Raw genomic sequence first — 20,523 nt, 5'->3', positions numbered from 1 at the left:
GGAGCGGAGCGCGAGGATGCGTCGGACTCGATTAGATTCAACGGAATGACGTGGGTTCAGGGGGGGGAGTCTCTAAATTATCGGAGATGGTACACGTTTCCAAAACAACAATCTGTATATGTCCCACTATCGCCACCCGAACATCTTTAAGCCGCGCTCGCGAAATGTAAAATATTACCTGCTTTCTTACGTGAGATGAAAAATCCCACGCGAGGCGCGCTCACCCCGTTCTTATCTCCCGCTTGGCAAGATTAAGAAAATTCACCGTATTACGCGACCTCGCGTAAGATCCCGGGCCATTATTTACGAACTAAGGCTTGATGATCTCGAGAGGATCAGCCGTATTCCGTTTGCCGATAGAATTTGCTCCCGGCCGGTCAAACAATGCCCTGAAGCGCGCTATCGGGCCGAGTCTCTCTCTTTCCGTCTCTCGTATTTCTCCTAAAACGACGCGAGCGTTCACGTGTGCCACGGCAGCAGAAAGGATTGGAGGTGGGTATTCCCTTACTTTTTTTTGTTCACGAGGGACTTTGGTCTCGCACACGAAATTCCAGACATCTTCCTCCCTCTCTCTCTCTCGCCCGTTGGCCCTTCCGTGTCCTCTCTCGCGCGGCCTGCGGAACATACACAGCGAGCGCATACAGATTCGCCCTTGCTCGCTCGTCTTAAGCCGTTCCCGCGTTTTTACATTCTCGACGAAATCCCCGCGGCTTTGTGCCCGTTTATTACGTTTGCCAACCAAATGATGTCATTAGATATACTTAGGCCGGGTTTTATTGTCGCCTTTTATGCCGGTCGGACGGCTTCCGTGAAACGAATTCGTGCTGAACGTTCACGACTCATCGGTTATCACGCCGAAATTCGCTCGCTGTCTCGCTCACGTTTCTCGGACAGGCGGCCCTACGACTTCTTTCCTCCTCTTCTCACGGCCACGTGAGAACCAGCTATACTGTTTTATTGCCTTTATATTGCCGGACGTTCCGTGCCAGCTTTCCACGTGAGATTACGCGTTCCCTGTACACGCGTATCTTTTTACGATAAGTCTTTGTACGTTACACGTATCCCGAGTGCAACGAAACCCGTCCAAGTTATCCGTGGATAGTGAACCATGTATTTTAGAACACGAAAAGCTGACACGGTTGTCCGATCAGTGCTGCTAATTGTAAGCCGTTACGAAACTGGTGAAAATAAATCAGTTTGATTTTATTACGTGCGAGTGGAAAGTTGCCAAATTTCTGTGCCTGGCGATAGCACGGCACATGTTTGAAAATATTTCTCGTTAATCTTTAACTCTATTTTGAACATTCTTAATCAAAATTTACGATAATCCACACACTCCATCGAACGCATAAACGTCAAAATAAAGATTTATCTCAGTCGAGTCGTCAAAATGTTAAGTTATATCTGTACACTGTAGATAATTATTATCAGAAAGATGCTAGGATTACAAAATGTTGAAAAAAAAACGTGGCCCATGAGGGGATCGAACCCGCGACCTTCGCGTTATTAGCACGACGCTCTAACCAACTGAGCTAATGGGCCTGTCGGCTACGAGAATGCAACTTGAGAATTTTACCAGTAGAGCATGACATACTTGTCATTTAATGCAATTGCATCAATGTCGATGCAATTATTGGCAAAGCAATGTATTAAATAATAATCGTGAAATCAATACAAATAAACCGAAATGCTGACATAACAGACTAGACAAGTCAAGATTTTTTTACAAAATGATTAAGAAACGTATTGGAGAATCGACAGTCTTCTTTTTCAGTTATACTGACATTTTTGGCCATCAAAATTCGTTAAATAAATTGATAAGTGTAGATTAAATTTACAAGAGCAAAATGCCGGTCGAATTGCCCGTTGACCTGTTAAATAAACCGCTGCCGGAGATTGTTTTCAGAAGAAAAAATAACGCCTTATTCAAGAAACTAGCGCGAAAGACTCACTTCAATATGAGAGAAGTTGAAGGTTATTCAGTAAAATAAATTAAAATAAATATACACAGTAATCTTGTCTTTAACACGATTTCTATGCATTTGCGATAAGTTTTACCGCTGAACAATTTTTATCGTAGCGTTAGCTGTTATACATAGGAAAATAACACAAACTTTGGGTCCTATGACAAGACTGGTGTTTAGAGATGTTTTGCACTCTGGCCTGGATTTCACTGAAAATATTCGGCATCTATATATCGACAGAATATTCTCTGCGTTGGACAAGAAAAACGTTCTGCAGGTATGATAAATTAACGCGAGGTATATCCGACAATTTTAATTTCTTTCTATGGCAATTAAAATTATCATGCGGACGCACAGATTCATCTAGAACAATGGATCGAAGGGCTCTCCACAATTCTTCGCGGCAATCTGAATGAAAGGATACACTTCGCCTTTAGCGTAATCTTTATGCTTCTACAACTAATCTAATTATCTAATTTGCATGAAAATTTTTTCGAAAGCTAAAATTACTTTACCTTTGAGAAGCTCGCAAAACTAAGCTCGAATTGAAAACAACTATTATTTAATATTAATATTCACATAATACAGATATACGATTTTATGCACACTAACAAATTGAAGAAGGAACAAATATTTCTGACAATGCGTGGTTGCCTGATCAAACTGCCAACGGACGAAGATCCCGACGAAGCTGTGAAGGTAAATGCATTATGACAATAGATAAAACTTGGGCCTTACTGTTATTACTAAAATACCAGCGATATTATTCCGTATCTTCAGAGCGTAAAGTTTACAGAAAACAATAGTAAGCGTTTATGGCGTCACAGGATTTGATAGATTCACTGTTGAAAAAGCTCGACGTCGATCGCGACGGTGTAATATCCGAAGAAGAATTTCACAGGGCCATAAAAGAGAGAAACCTACTGTTATTAGAATGTATGGGGCCGGTGTTTCCGTCTAGAGTAGCGCGGCGGACATTCCTGAGCACATTCACGGATCGGCTCGGGCGATTTTGATCCGCAAGTTTCACGAGGCAAGTGATCGTATGTAATCGCGCGCTCGGTGGCATCTTTGTTTTGTCAAAACTGTAACAACAGACTTGTATAATAAACATGTGAGCAAGCCGCTTGAATTATATTGTCAGGACCTATTGAAGCTAGGGAACCCAAAAGTGCATCTCGACGGACAAACGCGTGAAATCAGACAGAAAAATCCTCCTGAACGAGCGACGCTCCAATAAATTTTCAAGACCGTACGGCTCGACGCAACGCACGGCTTTTACGATTCACCGAACGATGGCAATTGACTCGTTCGTTTTCTTCGCAAACAATCGCTAATGGACCGCGATAATGCCGCATCCTAATCGCATCAGGCCGCATCCGCGATACGATCATCAGCGGGTGAACTGAATCGATCGCTCGATCAATCCATCGCTCATAAATCTTATTACTGTGATCAGCGTGAGTAGATGATCGATCCATATATCCGCATGCTATTTACGTGCGATGCGTCGATCGACGATCTGCGTTTTGCAATCTGTTATTACTTATACATCGTAAAAACACTGCCGAGTAGAGGATGATACGCTCCGAAGGCGCGAAAAGGGAAGGAGAAAGGGAAAGGCGTTCTATCGCGCGGATCGCACGCCGCGGTCCACCTGCCCCGCGATCTCTCGATTAATAGAGACCGCTCGCGAGATCCGGAACAAATATAGACCTTCCTCGCGAGCGAGACGGGCCGTAACCCCACCACCGCGAGTCGCGGTCGTACGCGTTGCTGAGGAGGGGAAAAAAATATAATGAATGTTTGAGGGATCTTGCGGACGGGCGAATGGCTTGATCCACGTCTCAAGCAGCTACAACAACAAATTAAACGAGAAAGTCTCGAGGCTTTCGTCGGCCGCGCCGACGTCTCCTGCCTATGGTTCCGGCTACAATGCGTGGGTGTAGGGTATACAGTACCGAGGTGTATGGGCAACGCGTATTTCTTCCGCGGCGATGGTGGGGGCGAGCTGGAACGATATTGTGTAAAGAGTATAATAACGTGCGTATGAAAGGCCGGATCCTTTGTGGGTAGCCGACCGTGTCCTGAAAGGATCTTCCAGGATTTGCTCGTGGGGGTGGCGGGGAACAACGAGAGGAAAGAACCACCGAGGGTTAGGGGCACCAGCTGAGAAAACACGCCCGCGGCGTGTCGACGAGATGTTCGCGTACGAGCGTGCGCTCGTCGACGAAAAGGGGCGGACTGGCGAAGCGATCTGATCTGATTTTTCGAAACGATCGTCCCTTAAATTCCATTAAAGGGAAGCGCGGAGCGCGGCCTTCATTTCGCGCTCCGGGATTAAAAGCTACGCCCCGTCTCGACGGACTAACTCATTGTATTTGGTTACTGACTGAAATTACGGTCGCTATATATCGGCGTGTGTAATCTGGCCTGAGCCTGGAGGGACGAACGCGATTGCGCTGATGACAACCGAGCGCGGCTCAGATAGGAAAGGAATAAATTATAATCAGAGTCGCGCGCGGTTGCAAAGAGCGACGGTGATTGCGAGTCGGGGTAGCGCCGGGGAATTAAGTCCGTTTGTACTCGGCTCTCGCCGACGAGTCTCGCCGCTCTTGGGCGACAGATTTTATTAGGGATGAAATATCTTCAGCGAGAGATACCGCGCAAAAACTTCAATTGGAACAATAACGGCTGCGTAGATAAAAAACGACGACCAGCGCGACGGAAATATAGACGAGAGCCGTTTCTCCTCCTCGCGAGCCCCTCGCGATTCGTCGTTCCCTCACGTGGCGAGCCTCTACCTTTGACGGAGGCTGAAATTGCAGCGGCAGTATGTTACCGCGTAATCTAGCCACCGACGGTACGGAATAAGCCGCAGAAGCGGATCCGTGAACGGCGGAAGCGGCGTGTGCAATGCGGCTGAATACGAAACATAAATTATAATCAGCCCCGGATCAGGCGCGGGATAGCCATGATTACAACGGAGAACGTGATGAGACTGCGGGCGATTCGATTTGCGCGGCCCACGCCCACGCATCAAAGAGACCGACGACGAGATCACGAAAATGCTCCGTGAGTCTCTTTCCAGCGATAAATCCACCAAGAGGCTCTCGGTGGACCGCGCTGAGGCCAGCGACAGCTCTGTCAGCCGAATATTCGTATGAGCTAGGGAGAGGGTAAATTCTTGGGAAGAAAAAAAGAAGCAACCGATAGTTTGGATTTGTGTCCAGCGATAAATCCACGACGAGACTCTTGGTTGAACGCGTTAAGAACAGTCTTGGGAAAGAAAATTTTTAAGAAGGAAAAATGCTACAGGGGAAAAATTCTCTTTTATCCTGAAACTTATGCGATCGTGGAACAATGCAGCATTTCAAGGAATTTTATGGAATAAATTGTATACTAAATATAATTGCTAGTGAAATGCATGGTGAAATTTCGAGAAACTCTCATAAAGCTGTTCAAAATGCCCACGTTGTCCCACGATCGCACCTCGGGGTAAATTTTAAGAGAAAATTCTCCCCGTGTACCGACGGCACCGAATTTATTTCTTAAATCTATAAAGTGTCACCCCTGCTATCTTTCCTGTACATTTAAGCCTTCGCATTAATCGAAATGTATTAGACTCCGTCGGGATTTAAAGGGGCAGTTATTCAACTTTGCGGCAGATGCAACCCGATACGAGTTTACGCAGACCTGTCGGCAAGTTTAATTCCCATTCGGGTTTTATTTGCAAACAATGCGCTGTAAGGCCCAGCTAAAGCCGTGCACATTGTCGGGGCACGACGATCGCAAACATCGAGATTTACCGCGAGCCGTATATCCCACGCCCGTGTGCGCGCATGGTTTCGCGAAACCGATAAATTTAATTAAAGCACGTGCCGATAACTCGGAGTACGCGTGTGTGTTTCGATGGGAGGTTGAACGCAAGGAATCGACGGGCGTGCTCGATTGTGCAGTCGCTTTCCGAATTGCGTCCATAAATATCAACGGCGTCGGCGTTATGCGGTTCTAGCGCTGGTCCGTTTGCTTGAGCAACGTTTCGCGCGCGGAATGTTCAATGAAGCGTGTAGATGCATTGTGCAGTGTGTGCGCGCGCGCGCACACCACGTGTCGTCCGGTTACGAGAAACCGACGGCCACGGCGTGAGATCATCCGCGCGAACACGACACCGCGTCTCGTCGGAACAGCGGGGTCTGCCTTGACATGGGTACCGGACGAACGGAGTTTTGACGATTCCACTAATGAGTTTGGCGATTTATCTGTTTTCGTAGGCAACTGCCTTCGTTAATGCGAGCTCCTTGAGTCACGTCTCGCGCATGTTGCTTTCGGGATTGGAAAGTAACTCGTTACTGGTAACGAAGTTACAGTTGCAGTTACTCCTTTTTGGTAACTCTAACTTAACTCCGTTACCTTGTCTCAATCTGTAACTGTAACTTAATTCAGTAACATTTTTTCGATAACTATTTAGTAACTAATTTCGTAGTTACTTTATATATTTTTTACACAGACTAGAACAACACAAGCGCGCGCTTCGCGCGCGCCATTGTTCTTCCACATTTTATTACATAAACTGTCAAATAACCCTCCTAAATACAAACTGTCGAAACCGCAAGTCGAAGTGAACGACTCGCAACGAGATCGACACACAAACTGTCAAAATACACCTCTTAAATGCAAACTGTCAAAACCGCAAGTCGAAGAGAATCGACTCGCAACAAGATCAAAATCGAGTTTCGAGAGAGCCAATCGGCATCGCGGAAAAGCGACAACAATGAACTCGCAATGCCTTTTTTAGATAGGGATCGCATTAGGTCTTGCATTTGCACATAAACGCTTTTATCGACACTTTATAATTCAAACGCAATTTGATATTTTTATTTTCACCGAGCAACTTTCTCCGCTGTGCGCGGCCATTGGCTGCGGAAAAGGCTGCTTTGCGCCAGTTGTAAAATTCGTAAATTTCATTGAAGCATGCCCTTAGATTCTGCCACAATTAAAAGCATACGCCAATCAGATTCAAGATTTTTACAACAATTGCAATGCAACTTTTTTTCAGCCGAACGCGCGGCCATTATGCGCGAAAAGTATTTCCATCTATGTGTGTCCGTCCTATAAAAAATAATCTTCCAAGGTCACAAGGCAATTTTATGAGAGAGGTGGTCTTCAACAGAGAGTGTATTTCGCATTGCGGTCATGCCATAATTAATCCAATTCTCATTCAACCGGCGTAGTCGGCCTCGCGAAATTTCTTTTCCGTCGAGGTGGTTAGTTCAGCTTAGCAAACCGAGCGAAGGAACGTCAGCGAGCAGCGATAGGATCTTTGAAAGGCACGGCGGGTAACGCCCGCGTCGTGCCACGCGACTAGACAGATTTCGGAGAGGGAAGAAAGCAGACGTCCGTCTCTTACACGTGAATCGAGCGTGACGCGTACGCGCCTTGACGGACGGCCATATTAAATCAACTGCCCGGCTCTTCCACTCGTTTGTTTCTCCTTTCAAGCCGGATTCAATTTTCTCCACGGCGCCTTGCAAATCGAGGGATATAACCGCGCGGCCAAAATTTACAAATACGATGCCCGACACAATGCCCGCCTTTCAAGAACGGGCCAGTGGTTGCCATCCGTCGCTTATTCGCTCGCATGACAATGTAGCGCCGTCAGTCAATTCCTATTTCGTTTCTTTTCTTAGGCATTCGTTCCGTTAATTATTTTTATTTATTTCGAAACCGTCAAAATCTGCAAGAGGTACCTTATTAGAGCGTCTAAAGGATTGTCATGAATGTTGCGAATTTAGGAACGTGCTCTCTGAGAGTTAATCAACGGATTATCACTGAAAACAGTGAATAATCGCTGATTTGCACCCGGGAAAAAATGTATATATCTAATTATATCCGAGTATATCTAACTCAGATATAAGCAGATATGAATTTTGTCCCAATCATATACAACGTAAATGTGAGTTAGATACCGTTTAACAACACACAAATATGAACAAAATATTCAAAAGATTTTATTTTACCAATACTTCATCAATATTTTTATAGTCCTAGATTGAATAAATGCTACATGATCATGTATGTATACAGGGTGTCTGACGCAAGAGAACCCCCACGAAAAGTGGTGGTAGATTAGGTCAGACTAAGAAGAAAAGTCATGTACCATTTTACAAAATTCATTATTACCACCATTTTTCGTAGGGGTCCTCTTGTGTCAGACACCCTGTATAATAATATATAGGATCATATTATTCTGAAATATTTATAAAGTATTAAAATACATTTTTTTAAATATTTCAAACATATTATTTGTGTGTTATCAAATGATATCTCACATTTATGTTGTATACGACTGGTTAGGGACAAAATTCATATCCGCTTATATCTAAGTTAGATATACGCACAATCAGATATACATTTTTTCTCGGGCAGATTATAAGTGTGCCACTGGTAATCGCAGTGGTATGCTAAGAACTGTAAATCAGCGACTATTCACTGTTCTCAGTGATAATCTACCGATCGACTCTGAGAGAGTGGGAAGCGGTATTTTTAAATCTCGCGAGATTTACAGCAGCGTTCGGCAAAAAGCGCAATTTGCTCGACAACTCGGCTCGACGAGCTTGATTACCTTCAACAGACAGCGACCCAATTAATGCAGTTGAAAAAAGAGCGGAGATTAATATTGATAGCCGGAGAGTCCGATAAAGGATCGTTTCTCCTTTTTGGTGGCGGTAAGGTCTGGACAGGCTGTAAGATAATAGCGGTGCGCAGGCCGAAGAGATCAAGGAATCGTCATAAACTATTTTAAGGTGTCGAGTTTGTCACGGTCATGCGAGACCGAGTTTTCAAAACAGGATTAGGCGTTCTCCAAATCTCAAGAACGGTGTATACGACGTTCCCCCCTCTTCCTCTGATCCTGCAAAACGCGTGTCGTCTGTTTTTTTTATTCAGTGACGTTCCAGCGGGGCTCATCTTTCTCCCCGCATCTTCGTATCGCGGACTCGTCGAGGATTATTCACATCCGGTCAACTCTGCTAAACTTTTTTTCTCTCTTTCGGCCGATCTCGCGTCCCTACAGGAGCGCCAAGAGATATCGAGTGGTTTATTGATCTATTCCGTAGCATCTATTCAACCGAGTGGTTCAATGGCTTTTGCCTATTGTTCGGCTTTCTCCCGGATGGCCGCTTTTTCTGATCTGATTTGTTCGGACGAGACTCTTCCCTTTTTTTTATATATTTCTTTTCACGATCCCTGCCCGCAATGAAATTCGTAGTGATTTTAACGCGTGTCTTATTTGCGGCGATTCGCTGTTAGTCGGTGAGAAAAGCCTGAGAAATTTTCCAAGCGCGACACGAAAGCAGTAGTAATATCAGGCTTCACGAAATAACAAAATACATCGTCACGTTGCGCCAATTTATTTTATAACTGCGAATTGCGATGGAGGAACAACTGCCGGCTCGTATCAATTTCTTTCCGTCATTTTCCGTAATTTCTTTGACGTCATTCGATGCTCACACGCGGAGAAAATTTTCTCTTAAAATTTATCCTAAAAATCATGTGATCGTGGGACGACATGACATTTTAAAGAGCCGTGTGAGGTTTTTAAGGGGATGCTGGAGTGATTCTGCACTTTTGCACCTTTCTAACCTAGAAACTGTCAGTTCGCGGAAACATTTGTGTAATATACAAATTAAATGGCTTACGTGTACAGATCGAAAGCAACTCGCTATTCCGGCCAAATGAAAGAACAATAAGGCATCACTGAAACTAAGTTTGTAAGTCTAATAAGAAGTAATAGTGAGCAACACATACATACAGTACATGTAGTATGTGTGTTGCTCGCTATTAATTTTTATTAAACTTACAAACTTAGTTTCAGTGATGCCATATTGTTCTTTAATTTAGCCGGAATAGCAAGCTGCTTTCGATCATCTGTACACGTGCTATTTAATTTGTGTATTACACAAATCTTTCCACGAAACAGACAGTTTTAAGTGCAAAAGGTGCGAAAGTGCAGAATCACTCCAGCATCCCCTTAAACTTTTACCATATATTTTACTAGTAAAATGTAATTATATATAATCGGACATTTTTCTCAGCGTAGTAAAATTTAAAAAACTACCATAAAGTTCTCCGATTACATAATTTTCCAGGTGAATTTTAAGAAAAAATTCTCCGCGCAGGATGCTTCGCTATCCTGTCAGGATTACTTACGGGAAAAGCGGCGGTCCGTCGTGAAGTAGGTCGACCGTTTGGCCACAGACCTTAAAACATGCGAGATTAGCATAATCGAGTGGTAGGATAGGAAACATTTTGACTGAATCCTCTTACGGCATGCACCCCGATGACTTTCCAGCCGCAAGATATACTCTGATAATAATAATACGATTTTATAATCTTAGTAATTATATAACAATCTTTTCAAGAGTTCCTTCAGAGCATACTTCGTGCCGATCGTATCGCGCGGTGCCAAAGGTTAATATCGAATTCCGAGTTTCTCTGCTCGACCTGGACATCGGATCGCCGGATTATAGGCGCCCGGTTCTTCCTCGCCGGTGGCGCGGACGAAACGGACGGCTACGTTTTTCGTAGCGTGGAAACGAATGCCTCTAATTATTCTCGCGGGAGCTCTCGCTCGGGTGCCGTGCCGATACGGCACGAATAATGCGCGTAGTCGCGGCCACCTGTGTTTCGCCTCCGCGAATGACCTCCGCCTTCGCCGCGCGATAAAATACGGTTGAAAACCGAGTTTATTTATCAAGTCGACGTGCGCCATCCCTCACGCTAAATACCAGAAGTGCGTTCATTATTCCCGCTGCGCGCCGGCCATCTCGCCGGGTCCGGGATGAAGCTGTGCGGTGGCATAAAGCACGCGAGCGGAGCGATAATTGCGCTCTAGCCGGCCGGGATCGCGCGATCTAGAAACGAGAACTCGGAGAGCTCGCGATAATGGCCGGCTCTCGCCGATGGTAACTTCGCCGGGGATTATTTCCTGCCACTCCTGTCTTATCTGTTCTGATGAAAGTTACGTAAATTGCCCAACGTCTTGTTCGTTCGCGCGGCCACGTCGCGGAACCAGTCGTATCGTGGATGGCACTTTGTAATTAGGTGTTTTTCAAAGTAGTAGCTTTAGCGTGAGCAAAGTCTCATATATCATGCCGCGAGGGAATTGACAGCCTCAAAGATTAAACAAGGATCGTTTTTGAACCCGTACGTTTTGTTCTTTTGAGTCTCTCCGCGCGATATACTTCGGAGAATAAAGTTTACGGAAAAAGGATTAACGGCTTGTTCCCGCGTCCTCCACGAGCCCCGTGAATTGGCACATAAATCGCGAAATTGCGAAAGTATGTCGGGTACCAGCCCAATCCCGGTACTGGGAATTTACAGTCACGAGTTATTTATACATCCGTCTCGTCGTGCTGAAGGAGTTCCATTTCGCTCACTCCTTCCCCGACACTTTCTCACGAGAGAGTCTAATTGGTCTGACCCGCAGCTGACCATGGCGCAGATGCAACCGTTTCGATCCGCACGGGGACGGGGACAATCGTAGGAGAGCATAATTTTTCATCTTAATGACGGATGACCACCGGTTGTGCGGCCTCCACCTCCTCCTCCTTTCCGTCGCCGTCGCCGCTGAATGCACATGGCACCCTTTGAAATCTTCCCGTAACGGTCACACCTCCTCGGTGCCTCTCTCTTTGACGACGCGCCTTCAGAGTGTTAATGATGCGAGCGATTTGCATATCAATCGCGATTGACCAATCTTCGCGCGCGTTATAACCCGTGGCGGTTATCGGTATCGTCGGTTGTAAAAATAACTGTTTTTCTCGCGCTCGCTCCGGAACGTTGTTGAATTTACCGCTCGCGAAATTGAGCGTCGCCGCTTAATTATTATTCGTTCGAGGTGCCTTTCCGAATAAGACGAGCGTCGCGATTAAAGATCGCCGGCGATATAGGATGATTCTTAATTGGAATACAAATTATACGAGTTTCTCGCGCGCGCGCGCGCGACTTATTTAAATTCTGATAAGCTGCGTGATGGATGGTAAATATCGAAGAAAACAAATTTCGCTTTAAGTTTCGTCCGATGAAAGCCTGGTCCACGTGAGAAATGTATATTTTACCAGATCAATTTAATTGCGCTGGTAAACGCAACGATATTCTTGAGGATATTACGCTAATACATGAAATGTAATTGTATATTCAACTAATAAGAATATTCTTCAAGTCGCCAGCAGTAATAACAACTTCAGTATTTTCTGGACCATATCTGGCAGTTTTAATAATACAGAAAATTTATTGCGAAAAATATTACCTCGGCCAGGGTTTGAACCTGACTGAGGTAATATTTTTCGCAATAAATTTTCTGTTATTATTGAAAATGCCAGATATGGTTCAGAATGTATTAAAGTTGGTGGTTGTATATTTTATGACAAAATCTTAGCCGGTATCGTTAAAATGCTGCTTCTCATACTTTCAAAATGACGTAGGGAGTTTTCTTTCAAATCTCTAATTTTGCGGATGTACGTCGTTTGCTTCAATTCAGGGACACTACTAGTAAGGCTGGTATGTCGTTTACTTTTGCCGACTAACGCGACAGATGTCTGGTCGTTAATAAAGCATTATGCGAGTGTCATCACGCATTTCCAAAATCAGATTTCGGAGTATTCTTCAAGTTCGAGCCCTCGGATGCCACAATACACGGCATCGTTTGCAGATATTTCTATTGTCGCCGTCGACTTTTCCGACACATCAAAGAAGTGACGCGTGAAATCCAAGATCTTCTGGAACTAACTCTAGGATCGAAAACAGCTTAGTATAAGTACATCGATATTCGTTGGATATTTTGAAAACATTTTTGTCGATATGTCATCCGATATGTTTCCAAATGTTTTCAATTCTTACGTTTTAATGCATCGCAGCTTCAAAGACTTTGTTGAGATTTTGAGGAACATTTTCTTGGACGAGTCATTCGATACAATTCCCAATTTTTCAACTTTTAGTGCATTGCCGCTTCAAAAACTTTGTTGAGATAAATTTGAAGAAGTATCCGCGCGATATCCAGCGGTAATAGCGTAATGGGTGATGTATGCGAAACGACGCACGTCGCTTCATCGCTTTATCGGAAATCGCTATTAAGGAGGCGCGGCGTGGCGGCGTGCTTGAATTGACGTTGGTTTTGTATTAACTTCTGACCTCCTCGGAACACTGGAGCCGTCGGCGCGGAAATGATCGATAATTATTATTACTTGCGCCATGAATATACACCGGATATCGGAGCCCGGCGCGGGAGGGAAGACATCATTAGGGGTTCGATTAAGCCGCGTCGGGGGATTCGCGTATTCGCCCAGGGAGCACGGCTCGCCGTCCCTCCGAGCGATTCTTCGCATCGTGCGAATTAGGTACTTGATTGCAACGGCCGGTCAATCGAGCGGATTTATCGAGAGCCCGTTATTTAGCGGGCATCATTGTGACGAGTTCGCGCCGCCGGTAGTTATCGGAAATTACGTGAGTGTTTCAACTTTTCTGGAGCACGATGAGTCGCTGATAAGCGCGAATCGCTTAGCGACGGATATTTGCGAGTCTGATACCTTGACCAGTGCTTTATCTCCGGATTGTTGCGGAATATTTTCTTACGCGGAAAACAAGATTTTACATACATTACTTTTCATTATCCAATCAAGTTTTAGTCTAATTTTCCGCTGAGATATGTGCATTTAAATAAAAAGGCCGGTTTTTACTTTAAATGAGCATATCTCGGCGAAAAAGCATCGTATCGAAATGAATAAAAAAGCATTTTTAAGGAGAGACTCTGTACTATCGCATGCTTTTTATCATATTAAGTTGCAACACGTGCCTCGCGCCATGGATCGTCGCAAACTCGGACGAAAATTTTTCAATTTCGCATGCTCTCGTTTTGTCATCCGCCATTTTGAAAAAAATTATCTCGCAAAACTCTGATGTATCGATTCTTAAAGCAGTGATTTCAAGCTTCAATTTCTTTTTTTTTTAGAATCCTTTCTATTATTACTCGCGTAGTTATCGTCATTCGAAATTTGGTGATTTTTTGACCAATTTTAAGTGTGCCGCTTTTTTTTGGACCGAGTGTATAATTACAAATCGTTTATCGATTTGAATATGTGAATTTGCTGACGATAATAACTCCACCCGTAAGAAAACTGCGTCATGTCCGAAAAGAAACCGGCGCGCAGGACAAATGTGGAAAGAAACGGCATATGAGTTCACATTTTAATCAATTACAAGTATAGGCTGTCTACATCTTGCCCTAGACTCGCAGTTTTCATTCATGTGTGTCGTTTAGTTTTAATAAGAGTCCTACTTTAACTCTATTGTCTCACAATGTTGTTCAAAATGCCATATTGTTCCACGATCACATGATTTCAGGGTAAGTAAGGGAGCTTTCTCTCCGCGCACCGATACTTATTCAATCGCCGAAAAGCTCAGAATAATTATCGCAATACTGAGGCCTTCCTCAAGGCGGTCCGGCGACGCGAATTGCAGTGTTGTGGTATCTGACGTCGGACACCGCGGCCAGAACGATTGATAGACAGGCCGTAGCGAAAGAGACTTTGTCTATATAAATTTAAAAGGTTCGAGAAGAGTCTCGAAGGGCACAATCTTGCCCGGAGAGAGGAGAAACGATTTCGCGTAGCGGTATTCGAGAAGAGGGGGTTTTCGATTGCGGGACGCTATCGCGTGCGGACGCGCGAGATTACCGAGAAACCTGTAACTTGAACTTAGAATAAATCGGACCGAATTATAGTGACTGTTAATCGAGACTTCATTTTGCCGACTCGTCAGGCATCGTCCACTTTCCTTTTCTTAATCCCGCACACGCAGACCCTAAATTACGTATAGGATAATGTATTCGGGAATTATTAAAAAGATGAGAGTTTGATGAGAAAAAGAAAGAATTTTTGCATCTTCAAGGTTCATAACTGCCCGAACGCCGCACATTATAGTCACGATAAAGCAATTGAGGCACTTATAATGGCAGTGGAGCGTAACTCGCATAATCGCCTCGCTTCTTAGCATACATTCGCAAATCGAATGCGCGCGCCTTATATAATCCGCATAACGCTGGAACACGATAATCCGCTTTTAGACCTGTTCCAGCGGCGGCTGCCGGAGGATCCCACCCGACTTTCTCATCTCGCCGCGAAGCAATCGGCGTATCGTGCGCATGTACCTACATCGCGCCCATTCACGCGGAGCGTCGAATTTTTCGTCCGCCGAGAGTCGAGGGAGCAGGATGCGGTTTCCCGGGATTGCAGTCGGCTGCAATTACTTGCAGCCTGCCCGGTAAGCCGAGGCGGGACGACCTCCGACCCTTGGGCAATGTCTGCTGCCATGGAGGCTGCCGGTGATCACGTACTCTACCGTGCCGTCCACCAACGGCCGTGAGAGGGAAAGAGAGAGAAAGAGAGAAAGAGTCCATCCTGGCGTGCGTGTCTTCGCAACGGGGTGGGAGGAATGTGTAATTTTCTCGTAAGCTCAAAAATAAGAGGGGCCGGGGGACTGATACGGCGCCTCCACGGCACCTAAAGACGATACGAATGGGCACGCGAGTGCCCTTCGAGCGGATACTGCGTTTCACTCCGACTTGCTCCGGTTCGCCTCGAATTAACTTTAACTTTAATCGAACAAGATCCGTTTAAAGTATTTAATCGTAATTTACTATGAAGATGTAATTTACTCTCTCTCTCTCTATAATGAATTAAATTGGAAGCAGAAATTCAGTTTGAAACTTCTAACACTTATGTTGCGGCTGATCAGGAGCGAACGATAGTTGCGCGCAATTTCGTACTTTTGCGCCTTTCTCGTTTGAATAGTCTCCGCTTTTTGCGTTAGGCTCGCGCGTAGATTTACGCCTTTAGAAATATGTGCGGGCGAACTACGTGCAAAGGTTACTTCCTCATTGCAATTGCGTGATTTCCATCGATTGCTTCGGCATCCGCCTATTTAATTCACCGGCCGATAATACAATGGAAATAAAACATCTACACGTAAGATATCGACGATATAGATAGTATCGTAAAGATCTTACGAACCTAATGGACTTTACCCTTACCATTAATACGAGGTGAAAGTGTGTGTGAACCGTGAAAATAATATTTCCCCCTCCAGTCGCCCTACAGCTGGAATCTTTTGCTTTTCGATTCTTTACGGGGATGATTCGTTACGTTTCTTCAGGACGAACTGAAATTTGAAACGAGGCAGGTATGACACGTGACGAGTAAATGGGACATACTTTTTGATTGGTAAAATTCACCCGGAAAATATCATCCAACTTTACTGGAGAGTTGGTCGCCATAAACGGGACAATAATGGTTATTTATGAAATAGTTGAATGGGCGATTGGAGTGGCTGTCTCGAGGCGGAACATTGCTCAATATAGCGGAAAGGGAACGCGGGTCGTCGTGGAGCGCTGATCTCGAAAGAAAACTCCGGATCACAGATTGTAACGAAAGAAAAATGAAAATTGCAAACTTATGGGTCTCCGCGAGCCTCCCGACGTTTCACGCATCGCTGCCCGCTTCTCAAGACGCAGCTGTCTTCAATGGTCAGTAATGTTATTTAAAAGAATCACGACCTCAATTACTTCCTGCTCCGCCTCGATATACTGGCAAGAAAAAACTTCTTAAAATTCTTGACGAAATAAAAAGACAACTATCATTTTTTACGTAATAAAATACAAAGGGGCACCTCTGGAAATATTGATGATCCCGGATGAAATAATGGGATGAAAGCGCATGTCTGAATGCTGTCGACCGAACTCGTTGTGTCAGTATTGCTCGTAACGAGCAATAATAGTATGAATCAGATCTCACCCATTTTGTACGAAACCGATCATTATAATCGAATTGAATCGCGCTTGACTTCCGTGAATCGGGCAGCGCCCGTGTAGTGTCGGTGCGTCAGGTTCTCGCAGGATCATGCTTCCTAAGAGCTGGGCATATTTCACGTTGATAGGTATATATCCTGGCAAGCCCCCTAATTAGCCTTCAGTAGTATATCTCTACAGAACTCCTAATTGGCTCGTCGGACGCAAAACAAATTCGTGTCGGTCCTGTTGAACACGGCCAGATGTATTTAAGAGCAAGAAAACGAAATAATATTCGCAAATTATGAATTTACTCTAACGAAGAAGAGAAAAAAAAGTATATAACTCGCCCGGAAAAAGGTTCGCCTGAACAATGCCGAGTAAAAAAAAAAAGATCGCGGTATGCAATAATATTTTGGAGAAAATTAGGGGGCGGGCATAGCCTATCTTGAAATTGATTCTCGATGATGCTCGTTACATTCGCAAGCGGGCAGGGCAGAGCTGAATTAACTCCAGGGTTATTATCCACGATTAATTTGTTAAAAGCGCGGAATGTGTCCAAAAATATTTCAATCGTCGGAAACGTCATTTTGCGAGTTATTTTGTAAATTACATTTTTATGTCCGATCTTTAAATACAATTTCTCTCGTTGGAGCGCATGCAGGCACGAATGATGCCGATGATAATGATGATCATACAGCTTGTGCTTAATTGTGTATACCGTAATTACCGTAATAACTACAGACTGTTGCACGTCCGTCATGGGGGTCGCTGCATTATGTGATGTCAGGAAAATGAGAAAAACTCATTGTTTTATTTTTCAACCGCAATTGGTAATTGATCACATTAATATATTCGATCCATCAATTAGAAAATTTGTTATCGATTCTATTTAACATCACACGAAGTAAAATGTACTTATATAATTCGACATAGCTCTGATCAGGTCAAAAAATAGCAATGCGAGTTACGAATCTTTCAATCAATTGTTATAATTGATCGTAATTGTCATAACTGCTTTTTCACGTAATGAAAATTTATAACTTTTTAATTAAAAATTCTTTCCATCGTTGCATTTCTGTGATTTTTTTTTCTTAATTTATTTAATGAACATGTATAAATTAATAAATTATTAAAAAATATAGATCTAGATAGATACGGATTTTCAGACGTTTGCGATCGGATGCATACTTGCTGCCAACTCTCGATTTTCTGTCTGGATCGTTTGTTTAGGTTTCGAAAAGTTGCAGTTTATAGTATTATTGGACCGATTGTTATGCGCCCTTGCTGCATGAACATGGGAGGAACCTGAGTACGATATTTACAGACTCGTGTTCAAGATTGCGGTTTTCTTACATTTCTTTCATACATTTCTTCTCATATTATAATATTCTGACATTAAATATAAGATTTATGGAAGCTTGTAATTAAGTTTATTTAAAAAAGTAGACCACGAGAAAGCCAGTTAAAGTTTCATTATGTAGGTGTACGATACTGTTATATAATATTTTTTTCCGACGTATTTATAAGTAACAAAAGACTGAATTCTCATTCGATTTTGCATTGTCGGTTTCTTTTACTTGTTTGCCCGGGGCAATGTCGAGGTCAGCTTCCCGCAATAATGCCTGGCAACAATAACAGCCGTATCATCTCGTGCTCCCATTACACCATTATAAATCATACTTCCTCTTATTTTCGTGATCCCGGACCCGTCCGCGAGGCCGCCCGATGTAATTGACGTGGGGGGTCAACGGGTCGGCGCACTGCAGGTGAAACGTTTGAAATTCAAAGATACGGCACCGTAATATGTTGATACGAACATTCAATATCGAGACTGCCGTGAACGGTTGAGAGACGTGGCCAATTGGTATAAAGAAACATAACGAAACAACGAAGGATAATCAGAATTACTAACATTTTTCTCCAGTACATTGAACTCAGAAACGTTCAACGACATGTAATATGTATAACAAATCATTTATGAAAACTAGTCAAAACGACTCGGGATAACTTAGTGAATCGCATTAAATATTTAATTGCACTATAGTGTTCTTCGATAAATTTTTTTAGTAATTGTGAAACTGTAATAGAAAATTTTTACGAAAATTTGAAAATTATTTTGATTATAAACCAAAATATATAAAGTAGAATATATATTATTTTTAATAACTGTGCTTGAAACGAAACGCAAAGGAAACGAGGTTGCGAAATACTCACGTGTTAGTCGGGTTGCGTATTTTAGGGACCTACGGATCTCTTCTGGATTTCTCATGGTTGCTCTCTTACGGTTAGAAGATTGATTTCTTGATAGAATACACGAATAAGAAGATAAAGCTAGGTTATTAGAAATTCGAGTATGTCGAGATTTCCGTGGCTGACTGTATTTTTAGATTTGTATGTCTTCCACACTGTAAAAACAAATGTGTTAAAACAACATGCTTTAAAGCATGTTAAGCATGTCTCCACTTATAACACGCAAAACTGGCATGTTAAATTAACACATCTATACTTTTATGTGTTAAAAAAACACATTTATATACATGGAAGTGTGTTTTTTTAACACACACGAGTATAGATGTGTTAATTTAACATGCCAGTTTTGCGTGTTATAAGTGGAGACATGCTTAACATGTTGTTTTAACACATTTGTTTTTGCAGTGCAGCAACACATGTTATTGAATCGAGATAAAATATATGGCCTTTTAATAATATTATTTGTTATACTATCGTTTTATACGCTTATTAAATAGTATTATATATTTAACAGTATATAAATAATATTATTAGACTGTTGGTATTTTCCAGCGAAAAGGATTTTTCATTCATATGTTTGCACGTATGTTGCGTGCAGCTTTGCAAGTGAAAATTACACCTCATAAAAGTTTAATTAAGATATCCTAATCCGTGGTTACTTCTCCCTTTAATTAAAAGAAAATTTAATAATCGCTCGACGTACCAAGAGATGACGGTTGATGAGAGAGGGTTGAGATTTACACTGCGCGAGGCAAACATGCTCCGTAAAATTTTAATTATCATAAAACGCTGCGTTTCGTTCTGCTAGCGACATTTCTGAATTTTTATCATTTCTCCAGAATTACTATTATGTTTATTATCTCATAAAGCATGAAAAATTATTTCTCTCTGACATCGCTAAAATAAAGTGCTACAAATATAAATATTTTCTGAATATTGCGAAGTTTAAAAAATTCATTTTTAAAATATGTTTGTCATGGTCGCACGCAGCTTCCATGTATTGAAGTCAGTTTTATCAGACACGAAAAAACGAGAAACGCATCGCAGATTTATACATAGTCTCGGTTTACAGAAAAAAATGCGGAATTATTAAGACGGCGATGTAACTCGAGTAGCGCAACGTCGAACTGATGAATGAACAGCTCATTTCATTGTGTGTGTGTGTTAGAGAGTGTACACGCGTAGGGGCAATTTATTTCCAGCCATTCGTGCTACCGAACACCGTGGTTCTTGCAACGGCAAATGTATATTCTCATCAACCAATTTTCATACTAATTACTGACATCTATCTTGTATTTATTTATTATTTACATATGCGTAACGGTGTATTTATTAACTAATAAGACAAATGGTCAGTCAAACTTTACCGATTTGATTTTAAGTTTTGTGAGCTGTGTTCTACACGGAGATAACTTTTTCTTAAAACTTACCCTGAAAATCATGTAATCGTGGGACAACGTGGCA

General features: G+C 43.0%; 1 protein-coding gene and 1 non-coding gene across 2 annotated transcripts; one reads left to right on the top strand and one right to left on the bottom strand.

Annotated features, from left to right (window-relative positions):
- Positions 1-1,468: 1,468 nt before the first annotated feature.
- Trnai-aau lies at positions 1,469-1,542 on the bottom strand. Its single transcript has one exon. It is a non-coding gene; the product is annotated as a tRNA-Ile (tRNA).
- A 300-nt stretch (positions 1,543-1,842) lies between these two features.
- LOC105562432 (EF-hand calcium-binding domain-containing protein 1-like) lies at positions 1,843-3,156 on the top strand. Its single transcript, XM_012013272.1, has 5 exons — positions 1,843-1,974; positions 2,081-2,241; positions 2,322-2,402; positions 2,553-2,663; positions 2,792-3,156. The coding sequence occupies exons 1-5, from the start codon at positions 1,848-1,850 to the stop codon at positions 2,978-2,980; spliced, it is 669 nt and encodes a 222-aa protein (XP_011868662.1). The 5' UTR covers positions 1,843-1,847; the 3' UTR covers positions 2,981-3,156.
- The last annotated feature ends 17,367 nt before the right edge of the window (positions 3,157-20,523 follow it).

This window comes from Vollenhovia emeryi, unplaced genomic scaffold (assembly GCF_000949405.1).
Source record: "Vollenhovia emeryi isolate VEMERY1.0 unplaced genomic scaffold, V.emery_V1.0 DF939188.1, whole genome shotgun sequence".
NCBI lineage: Eukaryota > Metazoa > Arthropoda > Insecta > Hymenoptera > Formicidae > Vollenhovia > Vollenhovia emeryi.
Note: the sequence above shows the minus strand (reverse complement) of the source record. Positions and strands in the feature narration are given on the sequence as shown.

Excerpts from the sequence above, each read along its gene's own strand:
- LOC105562432 (XM_012013272.1), top strand. The coding sequence starts at position 1,848 with ATGCCGGTCGAATTGCCCGTTGACCTGTTAAATAAACCGCTGCCGGAG. Across the intron at positions 1,975-2,080 it reads CAATATGAGAGAAGTTGAAG|CGTTAGCTGTTATACATAGG; the intron begins GTTATTCAGTAA and ends TTTTTATCGTAG. Across the intron at positions 2,403-2,552 it reads GGATACACTTCGCCTTTAGC|ATATACGATTTTATGCACAC; the intron begins GTAATCTTTATG and ends CACATAATACAG.